Genomic DNA, 16,784 nt, shown 5'->3' with positions numbered 1-16,784 from the left:
TGCATGGACCTTAAAGTTAACACATGACCTTCAGAATGTTCAAGACTAAATTAAACTCAGGTAATGGGTTGGAGAGAATGACCTACATAACACCTGTTACCAATGAAAGGCTTGCCAAGTGCCATCTCAAAGAGTTCTTACCCTGTATCTCTGTTGGTTAGATGTTTAGCTTACCTCATACATCACGGTGAAAACATAAAATCTGAAATCATCTGTTCGAAATGAAATCTTGACATAAATGCCTTGCAATCTGAAACATTGAAGAGAATAACATCTCTGAAAACATTTGATTCATCTTCCTACAATTGCTTGCATGCACAGCATCCAGATGAAATGACAGATCAGGAGAGCTAAACACTGCAGTTCACTTTATTCAGATCTTGACATAACATGTTTCTTGAAATAAAAAGATGTTTCAAATTTTAAGACTTCAATACTGGTAACAATGGTCCTCTGATTGTCAATGTTGCATTATTTGAACTTGTAATTGTAGTAGTCCTTGGCTACTTGAACGCTGTTTTGACGTGACTGTACGACATCTTTCTTGTCCTTCCCACCTTTGAATGTCACGAGGGATGACTTCACATTTTTGTGGAGGACGTTGGACATGTGATCTGAATGGCAGCGTCCTGTGGTCCAGGGTCTCTCAGGATTCTTGTTTGGACTATGGATGCAATGTTGAGCCAGAAGAACGGTATTAGGTACCTACCATACATGTAATTAACACAATGGGAATGAGAAAAGTGAACATTATCCACACAATAAACAAAGTCTATGAAGAGGACCCTTGGGATTGGGACGGGGGTCCTTAAAGCCCCATTAGCAGTAATCAGGGCTATATTTTCCCAGACTCTTGTTCTGTTTTTAAAGAATACTTGTAATACTCTCAAAGTGCCCAGCCCAATATAGCTATAATCCGGGCAATATATTCCCAAACTCTTTGTTCTCTTTGCAGTGTACTTCCAATAATCTCAAAATGCGTAGTGTCTGACTATTTAATGGAGGGATAGGGGTCCTTAAAGCCCCATTAGGTGTAATCCAGGCTACATATTCCCAGACACTTTGTTCTGTCTGCAAAGTGTACTTGCAATACTCTAAAATGCTCAGTGTCTCACTTTTCAATGAAACTTGAATATGTGTAAAGTGCAATATAATTGTTGATAACTGAATTTTAGTCCAGATTAGAACTTGGTTATCAGCATTGAGTATTACATGTAATGGGTTGTGAAGACACAGCTAATACTTTTGTATTTCAATTTAAAGGGAAACAGTCATTGGAACTGTGCCTGTGCGAGTTTCTTGTTTACAGACAATGTGTTTCGTGCACTATATCTAGATGCACCTCATCATCATAGCAGCAACATTTAAATTATTCGATGTAGATTATGACACACATGTTTTAACTTTCATCAATCACCATCGTTCCTTGGATACAGTGTTTACATCGGTCGTATTGGTCCCATACAACCTTTGAGCGCAGTTCCGACGACTGTATCTCTTTATTTAGGGAGAGGAAGAATATTCATTATTGGCACTATTAAAGTGAGGCAACAACAATCTGAAAACGAAATCTGATGTCAGGTGATTTTATGACAAACTACAAACCCATACCTAGAACAGTAGAAAGTTTGCTAAATTTCTTTTGGCAATAGTCCAAGTCATACCTGCAGTGCTATATTTGGTTTCAAGTCGGAAATCAGGAGATGAGTGACTTTAAAGCCTACCTGATCATCTGCAAAGAATCCATCTTGAAGATCTTCCAGGAATTCATCTTGAAGTTTGCTGTCCAAGGCTTCACCACCTGCACAGTAGCTGTAATACTCGTCCAGAGCAACGGCTGAATTTTGGCAGAATTTTTTATTAGTCTGTCCGCCCTCCTTCTGTAGATGGGAACGATGCTTAGGCTCATCACTGATATAAACTTTGGAAATCATTTATCCTTTGCAAGGGGTAAAGTCGCTCATTTTGGCAGGGTGCCAGAAAAATGATTCAGTGTCAACGCATCGATGCGTTTTGTAAATTTCATGTTTGAAACACAACTGTGTTCATCAACCTTACCTGTTTGTGCTTTCATTGAAAATTTGCATGTACAATTCTAATTTTCAGGTATTTCTCCAAAACACAAAATTGTGTAACTGCAAACATGTCTGATAACACCATGGGATTTACTCTACGGCTACATTTGATTTCAGATCAAGATTTATTTATTTATTTATTTATTTGTATATTTATTTATTTATTTATTTATTTATTTATTTATTTATTTATTTATTTGTTGTAACCCTTGTAAAGCAGGGGCTCACTAAAAACAATGGAAGCAACAAATTACACAGGGCACTGGAAATGCGAATAAAAAGTTACAGTAGAGCTGGCTGAAAAAATCCTACAAAGAAAACAAGCCATTATAATCAACCAAACCATATTGTACGTGGCTAAGCTGAAAAGAAAATGTCAGTTAGATTAAAAATTTCTTCCTACTATCTACTATATCTGTTAAGAAACGTCACTCTGAAAAAGTTGTCGATTTCTTAGTAAAGATATTATTATGAAAGGATATCAAGTCAACGCCACAAGTTAATGACCATGATTTTAATGTTCTTGTAATCTAATTTGATCATGTTGACATGAAAGACAAAAAAACATGTTAATATGGCAATTTAGAAATTCAAATTTTTTTTCAAATTACAGAATATCTTTGGCTTCCCAATAATTTCCTTTCTCTGTCATCATGGCTGACGTGTTAGTTACACTCTCTGAGTACTATAATTTAACTTTCTGGTAAAGAGACTGAAGAGAATTGCAAGCATGTTGTATAATTCTTTTTTGCTCTTTTAATTTCAGTTTTATTAAAATACTGGTTACGATAGAAAATCCCCTGATGAGACACCGCTACACATATCATTTCCAGTCTTCCTTCTGTTAGGGCGAAAACCTGGAAATTTATGTCGATGACAAGGCATAGAGAAACACCATGCAGTATTTTAATGTGCCTCAGCACACCAAGCATGATCTCTACCTCACAGTGACACTGAGAAAATCAGGACGTAGGGGACCATGTTACTGTAGCTTAATCTTGAACACGACCCTGTCAATACAAACTTAAAAGATACTGTTTATAATGTTTTGTTTGTTTGTTTTTTTCCTGTTTTGTCTTTGGTGTCAATGTACTTATTTGTGTTTTTGCTTAAAATTCAAATCTAAAATGAGATGACTGGTTTGTCAAAAACCGATACAATTTATGTTTTTAAATGCCCTATAGATATGTATGTGGATATAGAGAATGACAAATTATAGCATTATAGATTCCAAACACCCTGTTTCATGAATCATCAACGCACATTAAACTATAAGAAATATATTACATTGTAAAGTGTTCATGCCGTCGTCATATTTTCATTTCCGCTGCATTGCAAAAAGTCGCTCCTCCTGTAGAAATTCTTCCATTGAGCGGTTGCCGCAAATCATTATGGGCGAGTGTGGTTCACAATGATAGGGAAGCATAATGGTCTTTTTCCTCTTTTCTTGGAACACAAAAAAGGAAAAATATGATGCGTAACTTCTCATTTTCTTTGAAGTGTTAAGAACTCTCTCCTGTATGCCATACCCTTTTGATTAGCTGTGATAACGCGGCGGTGCTGTGGCGTCTATCGATCACGTTCGCGTTGATACATGTCTTGTTCAATGATCGTGTTCAATGTATACGGGAACAAAGAGAAAAAACAAGAGAAGCGAATTGATCAGCCTGTGGTGGCAGTGTGAGTTCGTCTAAGGTCAGGCTGTGCTCAATGCTCAAGGTGAATTTGTGATTGATTATGTCCTACACAAAGTTGTTCGCCAATACGGTGATATCCGAAGCCTACCACAAATTTAGGCCTCCATACCCAATAGAAGTCGTTGACAGAATCATTAAGTATTTACAAGAGAAGGTAGGATCTACTTTTCATGTTTCTTGTCAGCATTAATGTAGCTCTGTGTCAATATATATTGTAGCTCGGTCTTGCTTGGCCCTGCGTACAGGTCTGTGTGTTCCCGGCGTGGTGGAAGCCGACAACGCCGGGAACATACAGACCTGTATGCAGGGCAAGGTTTGCCATTCGATCCAAATACCCAGGCAAAACCTTGAGCGAACTACAGCACTTGCAGCCACAGTTACGAGTGGAGTGATACGTACCGGCCGCCGCGTACTATGCATGCATAGTACGCGGCGGCCTGTACGTATCACTCCACTCGTAACTGTGACTGCAGCCATGCTCCGGTGTTGCTCAGCTAGCTGCAGTACAGTACACGGCGAGGTAATGTGCCTGGGTTTGAAGGTCTGGTGTTGTCGTCCAACATTGAGGTCAGCATGATCCAACCTAGACTTGGTTCAAGTCTGTGATTTGTGAATGTTTGAGTGGAGTGAACGCAATGATTTGTATTCTGCTTTCATGTGAAACGCGCGCGTGAGTGGACGCGATGAGTAGAGTGAACGCTGTGCAGCGGAGTTTCACCACAGGGTCTCACAAGTGCCTATTTAAGTCAATATTACAGCGTTTTTCTTTCTTTTTCAATGTTAAAAATAATCCAGCTGAAGAGAACAACACTTGTGTAGCTGTCTTTTGTGTAGCGTGTATTGGCATGTATAGTGAGTCCTCGTAAATGTGACCTTTAGTTCCGTGACCTCTAGGCCCGGCTCTAGCCATGCCTACTTCCTGCCCTGCCCTCGCTATGCTTACTGTACTAATTTCCCAAGGGAAGCAGCTCTTCGCCAAGCCAAGACCATCAGCGCCGCTAAGTACCTGGTTACTTAAAATGCATCATAAATATTCATATATTTATGTGGGCGAGTCTGCATTAATGAGCGTCAAAAAGCACCAGGGCTACCGGCGACCTCAAGCATGGAGCAACATGTTACGGCTCTGGCGACTTGTTTTTGGCAAAAATGCAGAGTAAAGAAAGTCCGGTAAAGTATTCAGTGCGTTGTACGCGCGATCGAGCAAACATTGTAGAAGCCGTCGACTGCTCACGGGAAAATGGTCGAAAATACGTGTTCTTATCTTCAAGAAAGTTAGCAGGCGTACAGAATGAGTCTCAATCGATCAATTCGACCAGAAAAAATAATTACGATTTCAAAATCGTCGATTTATTAGGAAATTAAAACTGCATGCCGAAATAATTTTAGTGGTCGAATCAATTGGAACGACGAGGATGAAATTTACGCGAGACATGTTTGCCATGTTGAGACTGCATGCTTCAAAGCATGGACTGTGAAATTTTGTGAGGTCGACAAATTAGGTAACAAAAAACCTCAAACGCACCTGGGTGTCACATCAAAATAAAAGTGGCCGCGATTACAGACGGAGCGATCTGTGACACTGCCACCGGCCGCCCGACGGACGACGCGTAAGTTGACATCGTCTGCCAGCCCTTGGAAATATATTGTAACTCCCTGACAGGCAGATGAGATAGTCTAATGGCGTTTGATGCATTGAAAGTTTGTGAAAATAATAAAAAATGACATCACCGATCATAAGAAACGTGGTGTTGAAGATAATATTTTTTAAGAGAAGACTATGGCGACCATATTTCTGTAAGTATTGTCTAACTTTGGAAAACCAATATCTGAAGATTTACTTCAACCACCACTTTTATATTTATTCTACTCTTATTATAAAGATTAGTCGAATTTCTGGAAAGTAGGTGTAAATTTTCGATGTCTGTGTATCGTCTATACCGAAGTCATATCCGAAACAGTATATTCAGATCGCGACAGCGTAGACCTCTCTCTCCCTCTCTCTCTCCGGCATTTCGATATTTTATACTGTCGACATTTATATATAAGTCTAAAGTTTCAGGTCACTGCTCAATGCAAGTAGTTGATGTCAATTTTCCGTATCGGGCATGGTCTCTATCGTCACTCAAATCGTTAGTTTTTTCCTGTTATATTCGATATCAGACTCAAAACACAATGTGAACAATGCTGATACGTGCATATTTCGTATCGAAAACCGGTAAAGTTCGTAACTGGTGATATGTCGCGGCCTGGAGAAAGTTCATCACCATCGATCGAATGTCCGTGACGCTTTTTCTGCCAAATAGACATATTGACATAAGACATATTGCACAGGGAACTTCGCGGTATGGCAATTATATGAATTTTACCGTGAAGAAAATCTGTGAATTTACAACCAACAGTAAACATGGCGGAGCAATAATACCGACTTCAGAGACTTCGATTTTATTTTCATTGCGATCGCTGGTGAGAGCGAGTCGTCCGGTCGAATTTTTCCCACTGGCTATTTGGCTTTGAATTTCAATTGCCCTCATGTGCTAAAAACAAGACGGGCGTTCTCTGTGAATCAATAAGTCTTTTGAATATGAAAAAATCGGACATCTGAACCTCAACTCGCAGCTTGAAAGTTGTTCTCCGAATCGGGACAGGGACATCGGTGAGGCCGGATTTCACATAATAGCTATGGAAACCGACGGCTCGTTCGGTGTAAGAAAGCATGCGATGTACGTCTACGTTATTTTTACTGGTTTTGAGAACTTCTAAAATAATTTGTAATCTGTATATCTTCGCACATCGAACCGATATTGTATACCTATCACCGTCGAAGTTTATGTCTATCACTGTAGAGTTCTTTTTATCCAAAACACATATCCAGAAGAGTCCCACAGAGCAGTCAAATGAAATTGCTTCAAACGAATGAAATTGCACGAAAGAATGAAAATCAACAGCACATCCTGGACGTGATTTAAAACAATAGCGCTTGTGAATAGGACTATTCTATTTGAGTAACGGGGATGGAAAGCACAGAACTGTAAAAGTACTGGAAAAACGTGCCGTTTTTCTCGCAATTTTAGCAACTGTAACGACCCTTTATTCTTTACTAATACCTTTCCATAATTGAATTAAACTAGGTTTAGGGCTTATACACACAGTGTACACTGATGTACAGAACTTTAAAAAAGTACTCTGCTGGGAACGAGCAGGGGTTTACACCAGAATGGGCGCAGTAAAACAATGGGCACGTCCATAGGTTCAAGGACTTTCACGGGGACACGGTGGCAAAGAGTGTAGTGTCGTAAAATTGCTTAGACTAGTTTTAAGAACATACAATATCTGGTCATAGGTGTACTGCTACCTGTGAATCGAAACGACAAGTGTAGGCCTATAGCTTCGAAATTTTATGGGAGAGACACCACGACTGAGACCGTCAGTAGCACAACAAACTATTCCGAATTATGCGTCCGTGTTTAATACAGATATCTCTGTAGGTGATTCTGGTTTCTCAATCGAAATGAATCAAAAGTCCGACATTGACAACATTGACATGAAATATGTCAGAAAACTTTTGTTTTATTCAACCAACTGATTCATCTCCTTTGATATCCCTAAGTTACATGTAAACAGTCCGGAAAGACTGACATCGATGTCTCCCGGGGCCCCATGCATAAAGTATGGCCGTATGAGTTCAAATAGTTCAGTGTTATATATTTCTTGTCCTTCTCTTTCTTTTTGAGCCAGTGCAGTGTCATTATTGTGAACATGGCTAACAAATAAATAATATTTCTTCACCGTTTTGCAAAATATCTCGTCAACCGGGCGCATGGGCAACGTCTTTGCACGTTGGTCAAAACTAATGACACTGTAGGTCAGGATATAACATCGGTCAAAGTAAGATTGAATAAGGAAGACGAAAATGCTTTCATCGATTGACAAAAATGAGAAGGAACGAGTCAGTAAATATCAATCCATAAAGGGGAGATCGAGACTGCCATCCCCCATGATTAATCAACTGGGAACAAAATATATATTTCGATTGACAGACTTACACAACCAGAGACAGCATTTTATTCAGCTTTAAAATAAGTCACTGCCTTTACCCCGTTTCCGTTTCGATCTACTCTGCTCTGTCCCCAATCGGTATGGTGTTAGGTGATAACGCAATCTCGACGGTATCTGCTAAAGTGCGGGTTGCGGGCTGCGGGTTTTTAGAATTATGGCTAGATTTCTATTATATGTAATATGGCATTTAGTATATAAGAAATAAAACCTTTAGAATGTGTCTATTATCAATAATGATGATCAGGTCTATCGTACAGTATCCCTTTTCCTGCGAAGTCCATATTTCACCATCAGGTCAAGATGGTTAAAATTAATGAAACACAACTATATGGTGTATTTTAACGTAATACTGTATATTTGAAGGCTGTTGAAAACATCAATGCTGTAAACTTGATTTTTTTGGACTAAAGATGCTATAACAGACCAAACCAAATGGGTGAAAATACGTCATGTTTCTGAAAAAATCAAAATCTGCTAAACTAAAAGCGGCGATTCCGAGGACCATTTATTTATTCCGAGCTGCCTGGCCATTACAAATAATTAGGGATCTGAATCACTTTTCTTTCTTGCCATGGATGTGAGTGAGAAATATACGTAATACCAGACTGACAAAAAAAAATCGCGCCTTGGAAATGTCGCCACTTATCGCGGAATGAAAATTGTTACATTTCTAGTATCAGGCCATAGTAAATTCTCTGTAATGCATCCATTCACAATTCGGTTCTAGGGCAACTCATACAGAAAATTAAACAATGCCTAGTTAAATGCAATGCATAAGGAAAGATTTGACTTAAAAAAGCGTAGAAGTGATGTGTATTGTAAATGCCGTGTATTTTTCATGAAATCTTTAAAAAGAAAAAGACGTACAACAAAGGACTTAGTTTACTTTGCCGTTTCGGTTCAAGCGAGGTCGCGACCTCAGAGAACGACATTCTGCTAACATTTTACGCGAGAATTTCAGTGGGAAAAACACGCCGGTGCGTTGCCTTATTTTCAGGAATCGATCTAATAGGAATATTTTTGGATGAGTTTGTGTTCTGCAGCTCTCAATAATTTATCTCCTAATATCATGAACGTATGACTTGCACCTGCAGTATGATAGTCGCTCCATGCCGGTATGCCCCCTTCAAGCATTTGATCCAGCGTGACTATGATAAGTTTCCTAGGACTATAATCGTGTTCACCACAATAAAATTATTTGAAACGGCGTTGAAAACGATTTTGAAAATTGTGCTTTTATCGGCGGTTGAACTAATCTGAAGTGTGAGAAGGGCGAAAATGATATCAAAAAACACACATTTTTCATGCCCGCAACCCGCAGCCCGCAAAATAGCGCATCCGAATCTCGACTGGCTTTTTAACCTCCCAGCGATAAAATGGGAACAAAATAGGCATAACAAACTTTAGGTGATCTGCCGGCTGTGTCGCGTACGGGCCATGTGCAACACATCGTGTTTGTAAATATGTTAATTTCCTGTTTATTTCTTGCATAAGGCACGCCCCACCACTCTTGAACGAGCCGTCACTCACCAGATTACGTCCTCATTATAAAGTATAATCAAGTTGCCCACACATGTACTTTACGGCGCACATGGGTCGCTTCGGACATGGTGCTGACAGCGTCCAATTTTCTTCACATTCTACATTCACGAAGGTTCATTTTAGACTTTAATGACAATGTCAGATCGGTGTGCCAAAACAATGGCCGTGTCCGTCAAAAAAATTACCAAGATTTCATGTTTTCGGAGATTCACCATAACACTGATACTGCGGATATGGCCGGATCTGCCTCCCTTGGGAAATATAGTACAGTAAAACACAGCGACGTCTGTAAACGTGTACAGAAGGCATGGCCAGAGGAATTGGCTAGAGGTCACGGAACTAAAGGTCGTATTTACATATGATCACATTCCCCATTGAGGGCGCACTATACATGCCAATACAAGCTACACAAAAGACAGCTACACAAATGTTGTGCTCTTCAGCTTTATTTGTAACATTGAAAAAGAAAGAAAAAACGCTGTAATATTGACTTAAATAGGCACTTATGAGACCCTGTGGTTTCACCCGGAATCACGGTGAATCCGGCAGAAACTAACTCACTACTGCGCAGACTCAAACTCGAGGCATTCAATAGCGTGAGCTGCCAAATTCCGGATAGGTTTGTACGAAATAGGAGAGACACAAGAGAACTATTATAAATGATTTTATTTTTTTTAATTCACCGACTTGAACCAAGTCTAGATCCAACCCACAACCCCAGGCAAAACTGTGCTCCAAGCCCATAGTGGGCAAAGGCAAACTTTGCTCGACATTAGTAATTCATGAAGTGAAACCGAGAACATTTTGTGGAGTGCGAAGTTTGCTTTATTCCTGAATGGGCCGGGAGGGGGTATATCATTTTATAGGTTTTGCAATGCCAGGGAATTTGTAGAAGTAGAAAATAAACATCTGGGGCCAAAATACTTGATAATCAGATACATTATCAGTAACAATCTGAGGGTGTGACGTCACGAAATTCACTGGTACTGGCAAAGCTATGATACAATTTATATCAGTTGGATGAGGAAAGTGTAGGCTTTGGCTGTTTGACTGGGTTATCAATGGGGAAACAAAATCATAGGAGGGACAGGGCAAGCCGCAATGCGGAAGTCAGTATAACAGTTCGATGGGAAGGACGTCATTCTCAGATCGTAAGGGAAGAGTGCAAATGTGATAAACTGATACCACTGACCACCCTAACAAATTGAAGTTTACTTCATTAGAATAGCTTTTATTCAAATCTAAGACGATGTGTATGGCTGCAAATTTTTTTTAATCTTGTAATTCTCTGGTTAGCTGCCTCTATAAATTAATGATGATGTGTTGTTTATGAATGCCATCTTTTGAACATTTTTCATCGCGTATTCAGCCTTACGCAAGTTGGTTTTTGGTATGTTGCTCACTTACTTGCAACCTGGTATAAATAATTAAATCTTTAGGATTTCATTTTTTTCGTCTATTTTTTTCATCAGCATCTATCCCCACTTGCTCTGGCCATCGATGTAGGATGTGGCTCAGGCCAGAGCACCAGAAACCTATCGCCACACTTCGAGAAGGTCATTGGATGTGATGTCAGTGAAACTCAGATTAAAAAGGCGACAGAGACAGAGAAGCTTGCCAATATTGAATACAGGTGAGATCAGATATACATTTGCTATACATTTAATTTACAGACGCCAGGTTGTGTATTTCACATGCACTCAGGTAGCTGGGAAGCTGTGCATCATTACTATTTCCAGATTGTTATTTCTTATTTCCGAATTATTTAACTTCTTTCCACAATGAAATATCTTTAGGCAGTAAGCTTATCATTTTTCTGATTGATATATTTAATCATCTTTTTGGTTCTTTGGGTCCATATCCACCTCATGTCACTGCATCATCAACTATTTGCCAACAACTCCATGCCAACAACCAATTACCTGACCTAGCCACACATTGGAGATGCTACAGCGTCATTGACAGTATGTTTATTACACCTGACCTCTTTCCAGACAATGTTTCAACCATCACAGAGTTGATTTCTCTGTGATCAACTGATATTACCGTTAGATATGATACTTGCACCTGACAGTGTTGGCAGCTCCTCAATCCTGTAATGCCAATGGTTCAATGCAAACCCTTGTAACTGTCATCACCTTGATTTGCAGGATTGGTAATGACGAGGCACTCCCAGCTGAAGATGGATCAGTTGACCTGGTAACTGCTGCCCAAGCTGCTCACTGGTTCAATCTCAAAACATTTTACTCCGAGGTTGACAGGATACTCAAGCCAGGAGGCTGTTTAGCCCTCTATGGATATGGAAGTGCAGTCGAGTTTCATCAAAATTCCAATGCAGGAGAACTTCAGAAAGTTTTCGACGAGGTATGACCTGTCTCACAAAATGTGAATTCACACATAGTCTTTATTAATGAATGTATATTTGACAACTTGTTTAAGTTTGCAGTCAGAGAGTACTAAATATGTAAGTGAACATTATGTACATATCTAACCAGAGTTAAATTACAAAGAGATCAAGTAATGGCAATACAAACAAACCCATGTGTACAGAAGCTTGTGGAAATAGATTAATTTTTGTGAGCATTTGGGCACGTTGTTTTGTTTGTACCACAGTCAAATAGAATTCCAGGTTTAACCAATCAATGTAACATACGTTACACATACTCAAATAGTACACTTCATGGATTCTGCCAACCTCTACACTACACGATAAGTTGGCATCATAAATTGTCATAAATTTTTACATAACCCTTGGCTCTATCTTTCTTTCTGATTGTTTCTTTTGCATTTCTCTTCCAGTTTTATTACGGCACTCTCAAAGGATACTGGGAAGGCAGACGGAAGCATATTGAAGATCTGTATGCTGATATCCATTTGCCATACAGTGATGCCGTTAGGTAAGTAAAGCTGGCGCGACACACATAGAACAGACATACTCAGAGACAAACAATAACACACACACACGTGTATTTATGAATAAATATATATGAATGATGAGCATGTGTGCCTGTGATATATATATATATATATATATATCTTCGCATTGCTCGCGCAACACTTCTAATAGAAGATTTTCTTCCAAGAGTTGCCAGCCTGTACAACAGGATGTTGTCTCAAGGAGGACAACAACATAAAATCATCAGACAGTTTCATAAAGCTATGTCAAGACATCCTAAACTTTTTGAAAAATTCAATGTAACACCGAAAGACATCATATATAACATAAGACTCAGAATAACTTAAGGTGTGGTGGTACCTGATCAGTACTGCTTGGGGAGCCAAGGCAGTTGACTGTATTGTTTTCAAATCCCCGAAACAGTCGCCTTGGTAAATAACTGATGAACACCTAGGAGATTTTGATGATGTTATTTCTTTGCTGTATATTAATTGTTATAAACTAATCCTGCTGATGTCATATCTTCATCATTCATATGACACAATCATAGAGAACCCATAATGATCTATTGCTTGCACTTGCATGACATTACTTTACATCATTGCTGTATTTATTTCCATCCGAGTGAATTTAAACTGTTTAACTACTTTTGACTATATATATATATATATATATATATATATATATATATATATATATTGTTAAAGTTGATAACAAGTAGACAACAGGACTTAGGTGTTACTCAGAGTTTCAAGCATGTGATCTCTGTAGCGATCATTAGATGCATAGAGAGAGAGAGAGAGAGAGAGAGAGAGAGAGAGTGACGGGGATTTTTTAAAATAGTGGTCATGATGTCAATCATTGTACCTCATGAACATGAATCTTCACAGAATATTAACAGAATTCTTGTCCACTACATCAGTCTATGGTATTTCACACATGTCTGATTACGCACGCAGACCGAAGTAAAAACCACAGCTAGGCCAATCTAGGGTTGAATCTGAGAATACCCCTTGAGTGCTGCATTATCTACTTACAGACTTTTTCTGTGAAATGCTAATAATATTCCCAGACCAACAAAATCTGTTCCTTCTCTCGATTTCCAGAGATCACTCAATGGCCATTGAAATGGAGTATACAGTATCTGACTTTGTTGGCTACCTCAGTTCATTGTCAGCATTTCATGAATACAAGAGACTTCACCCAGAAGAAGACACTCTGCAAACAGTACTTGAAAAGTAAGAAAACATGAAAAAAATTTTCTTCTTTCGTCAAATACCATACAGTTTGAATTCTTTCCATGTTTCATTATAAATATTTGTTAGGCTTTGATACATTACATTTACATTTTAGGCATGTAGAGAAAACAAAGTTTGTGAAAATCAGGAATTGTGAAAATCAGGAAAATCAGGAATATTTTGCCCCATAGAGATAACACAAGAATGGCGGCCATTTTGAATTTCAAATTTTCAGTTTTTAAGGTGAAGTACTGCGAATTATGTCAAAATTAGGTTGTGGTGTCATTTTCTTGAAACTTTGCACAAATATTCTTGGACGTTGTGCAAGTGCAAAAATGAAATAAAAAATGAGGGTCACCATGCTCGTTTCCATGGAAACTGACTTAAAAATGGCGTCGTTAGAAATAAATAAAAATGATATAATTCACTTAGACTAAAGAAAGCAATTATAAAACGCTTAGCAAATGAGTTAATTTTAATAAATACCAAGACTTAAGATCCATATCTATCGAATGTATAGTTTTCATGTTTTTAAAGAAATTTTAACATAAGTATCGATTACAAAATGACGATATCGGAATTATATCACCACATATTTTTTGAACTTTCTTCCTGTCACTTTGAATGGTGTCATTTTGACCAAACTTGGCCAATAAAATCCTGACATAATACCATTTAGTTTACACTTTTAATAAAAGGGTGTCACCATGCTACTTTTTACAATATCTTCAGGTGAATGGGTAATATGCGCCATGTAAATTGGAGAGAAATGTTCAGTTTTCGCTCATATTGAATAAAAACCAGCTCCCTGCCATGGGGTCAAAATATGACAAGGTTATAGGTTACATGTATTTCTAAGAGACTGGGTCAAAAATTTTGGTAAAAACGCAATTTCAACAATGACCGGTGATGTTAAATACATGCGCTACAAAATAACCAATTTGCGGAAGGCTGGATTTGAATATGCGCAGAAACGTTCTAAAGCGTGTGTGCATCCGAATTCATCGCACTTTACCTTAACACAGAGAAGTTTGGCCAGTGTTTTCTTTGCATGTTCATTGAAAGGGGCACTTTTTGCCTCATTCATCAAAATTAGAGGGCAGACTTGACATTTTAGGGTCAGTCACTGTTGATGTTGCCTTCCTGGGAAGCGCTTGACCCCAATATCATACGATTGTCACCCAGTTCAGTTGCGTCGTGTAAGTCGCATATAGGACCCGTACTAACATTGACAACACCAATTTGCCAGCTTGTGATATGCTCCGCTGCTCTCCACCTGTCGATTTGTCACCAGCAAGTTTCCCCCCGACTCGAAATTTGATGTATTTGTTCCCTTGAACACGATTTGGTCCAAATTTGGGGTTTTAGATCCACGAAAATATGCGCTGATGGGCGCCGATCAAATAATTGTTTCATTATGATCGAGATAAATTGTCACTGCAGTGTGACCACGCAATGTAAAGCTGGCATTTTCCTTAATTCTCTCATTGATACAGTGATTCATGTTCTGCTTTCAACTTTACCACTATCAAAACATAAACATAAAATTTCACAAGTATGGAGACTGAACCACAACTACGTTATTGGCCATTCTTTTCATTGTACACTTCACACCATGCACATCATGAAAGCTGAATGACAGGCGATATTTTGTCTTTTCCGAGAGAGTAATGACTAGAAACAACAGCAAATTAACAGGTCGCTACACTATGTGCTTAGGTCACCCTCATATATGTGGATGTCTTTGCTTAATTTTTGCTGTGTTTTGTGTGCGATTCCGCATTGTCTGTAAATTTTTCAGGGCAGACAATGGCTCAAAATATGCACAATTGCACAGTTGAGAGAAACCCCAGCTGTGGCCATTTGAATTCTAAAACATCAGTATCAAGTACTTTGATTTTATATTCTCAAACACAAAATTTAAATAAAGGTGACCACAGTTTATTTAGTGTTATGAAACTGAATAAACTTTACTTTGAAAAGGAATATAATATACATTTTGTTTTTGAGGTTCCTATTATCTTCAGCATTAATAAAATTGCTTCAGCACCATTTTTGTACCATTTCAAGTGAAACATACAAGCTTTTATCTCCATTTTGAATGCTCTTTTTCCATTTCAGATTTACAAGAGCCTTTGGCAAAGATGCCAAGTCAGCTGACCACACGACAATGAACGTCTCCTATCCAATCTTCCTCCTCCTTGGCAGAAAGCCCAACAGTTAGCAGCCATGATAAGTAAACTCCTACCACATTGAATGATGATGTAATCTTTGGTAATAATCATGTGACTGCAAAGCAGTATGGTGATATTCAGCACCTCTATCAAACCCAGGATACATGCCACTTTCACAGTACTGTTGATTTAAGAGTTTGTGCCAAATATGAAATTTGTGTTTAATTTTACAAACTAAATAAATTATCAATATTTACAAAGAAGTTTCACCAATCCTTACATAGAAAGAAATTAACTTTTACTGTTTATGCATCCACGTCTAAATTTAAGCTGCCAGCATAAATCTTATAAGATTCTTAGAAGTATTTTATAAGCAAATTAGTAAAGAGTTAGAATCTCATAAGATTCTTATAAAATTCTTATAAGAAACTAAATTTCCAACATAATTCTAACAGGCAAATAAGATGGAGGAAAACAGAGGAGGAAATTTTCATAAATGAGTAAGAATTTTTTTTTTTGTATCTTATAATTTTCCTACTCAACATTGGTTTCACTACAAAAACTTATAAGAATGTTATAAAATTCTTAACTAATTTGCTTACTAAATACCTATAAGAATCTTATAAGATTCTTGTACAAGTCATCTCAGATAAAACACAAAAAGTCATCTACCCTGTTCAGGCCAACGTTACCTTTTAATTTTATGGCATGCATGGATAGATAGGTGGAAGTCCTATCTATCACTAGAAATTGGTTGTCGGAGGAAAGTTTTGGTTGTCCCACACATTAATTTTGAGCACTGTGTTACGACAGAAAAAAACGGTGAAGTCTGTGATTTTATTTAAAATAAATTTATTAAAACGAATCACTAAGTCAAGTGATAAAGTACAAACTGTAAAAGTTAACAGGCTGCTTATCCCAGCTGGGACAGGACAAAACTCCCAAGTCTCCAGAGTTGAGTCAGACACACTGGTAACTGAGGAAGTGGGTCTTCTCTGGCTTGCAGGCTTGACGCAGGCCCGAATCAAGCCTCAGTTCACAAAACAAGTCCAACATGAGTGTCAAGGTCCAAAATAGTCTTGACTGAAGTGATCCCAAAAGTC

General features: G+C 38.3%; 1 protein-coding gene across 1 annotated transcript; it reads left to right on the top strand.

Moving 5' to 3' along the window:
- Window positions 1–3,766: 3,766 nt before the first annotated feature.
- Window positions 3,767–15,944, top strand: LOC139137163 (putative methyltransferase DDB_G0268948). Its single transcript, XM_070705142.1, has 6 exons — window positions 3,767–3,926; window positions 10,846–11,006; window positions 11,524–11,737; window positions 12,173–12,270; window positions 13,376–13,507; window positions 15,629–15,944. The coding sequence occupies exons 1-6, from the start codon at window positions 3,813–3,815 to the stop codon at window positions 15,729–15,731; spliced, it is 822 nt and encodes a 273-aa protein (XP_070561243.1). The 5' UTR covers window positions 3,767–3,812; the 3' UTR covers window positions 15,732–15,944.
- Window positions 15,945–16,784: the final 840 nt, after the last annotated feature.

The sequence above is a fragment of the Ptychodera flava genome, chromosome 7 (genome assembly GCF_041260155.1).
Source record: "Ptychodera flava strain L36383 chromosome 7, AS_Pfla_20210202, whole genome shotgun sequence".
NCBI classification, from domain to species: domain Eukaryota; kingdom Metazoa; phylum Hemichordata; class Enteropneusta; family Ptychoderidae; genus Ptychodera; species Ptychodera flava.
The sequence above is the reverse complement of the archived record's forward strand: the minus strand, read 5'-3'. Positions and strand labels throughout refer to the sequence as shown.

Coding starts and splice junctions, on each gene's coding strand:
- LOC139137163 (XM_070705142.1), top strand. CDS start 3,813: ATGTCCTACACAAAGTTGTTCGCCAATACGGTGATATCCGAAGCCTAC. Junction 11,007..11,523: donor CTTGCCAATATTGAATACAG/GTGAGATCAGAT, acceptor CTTGATTTGCAG/GATTGGTAATGACGAGGCAC. Junction 12,271..13,375: donor CCATACAGTGATGCCGTTAG/GTAAGTAAAGCT, acceptor CTCGATTTCCAG/AGATCACTCAATGGCCATTG.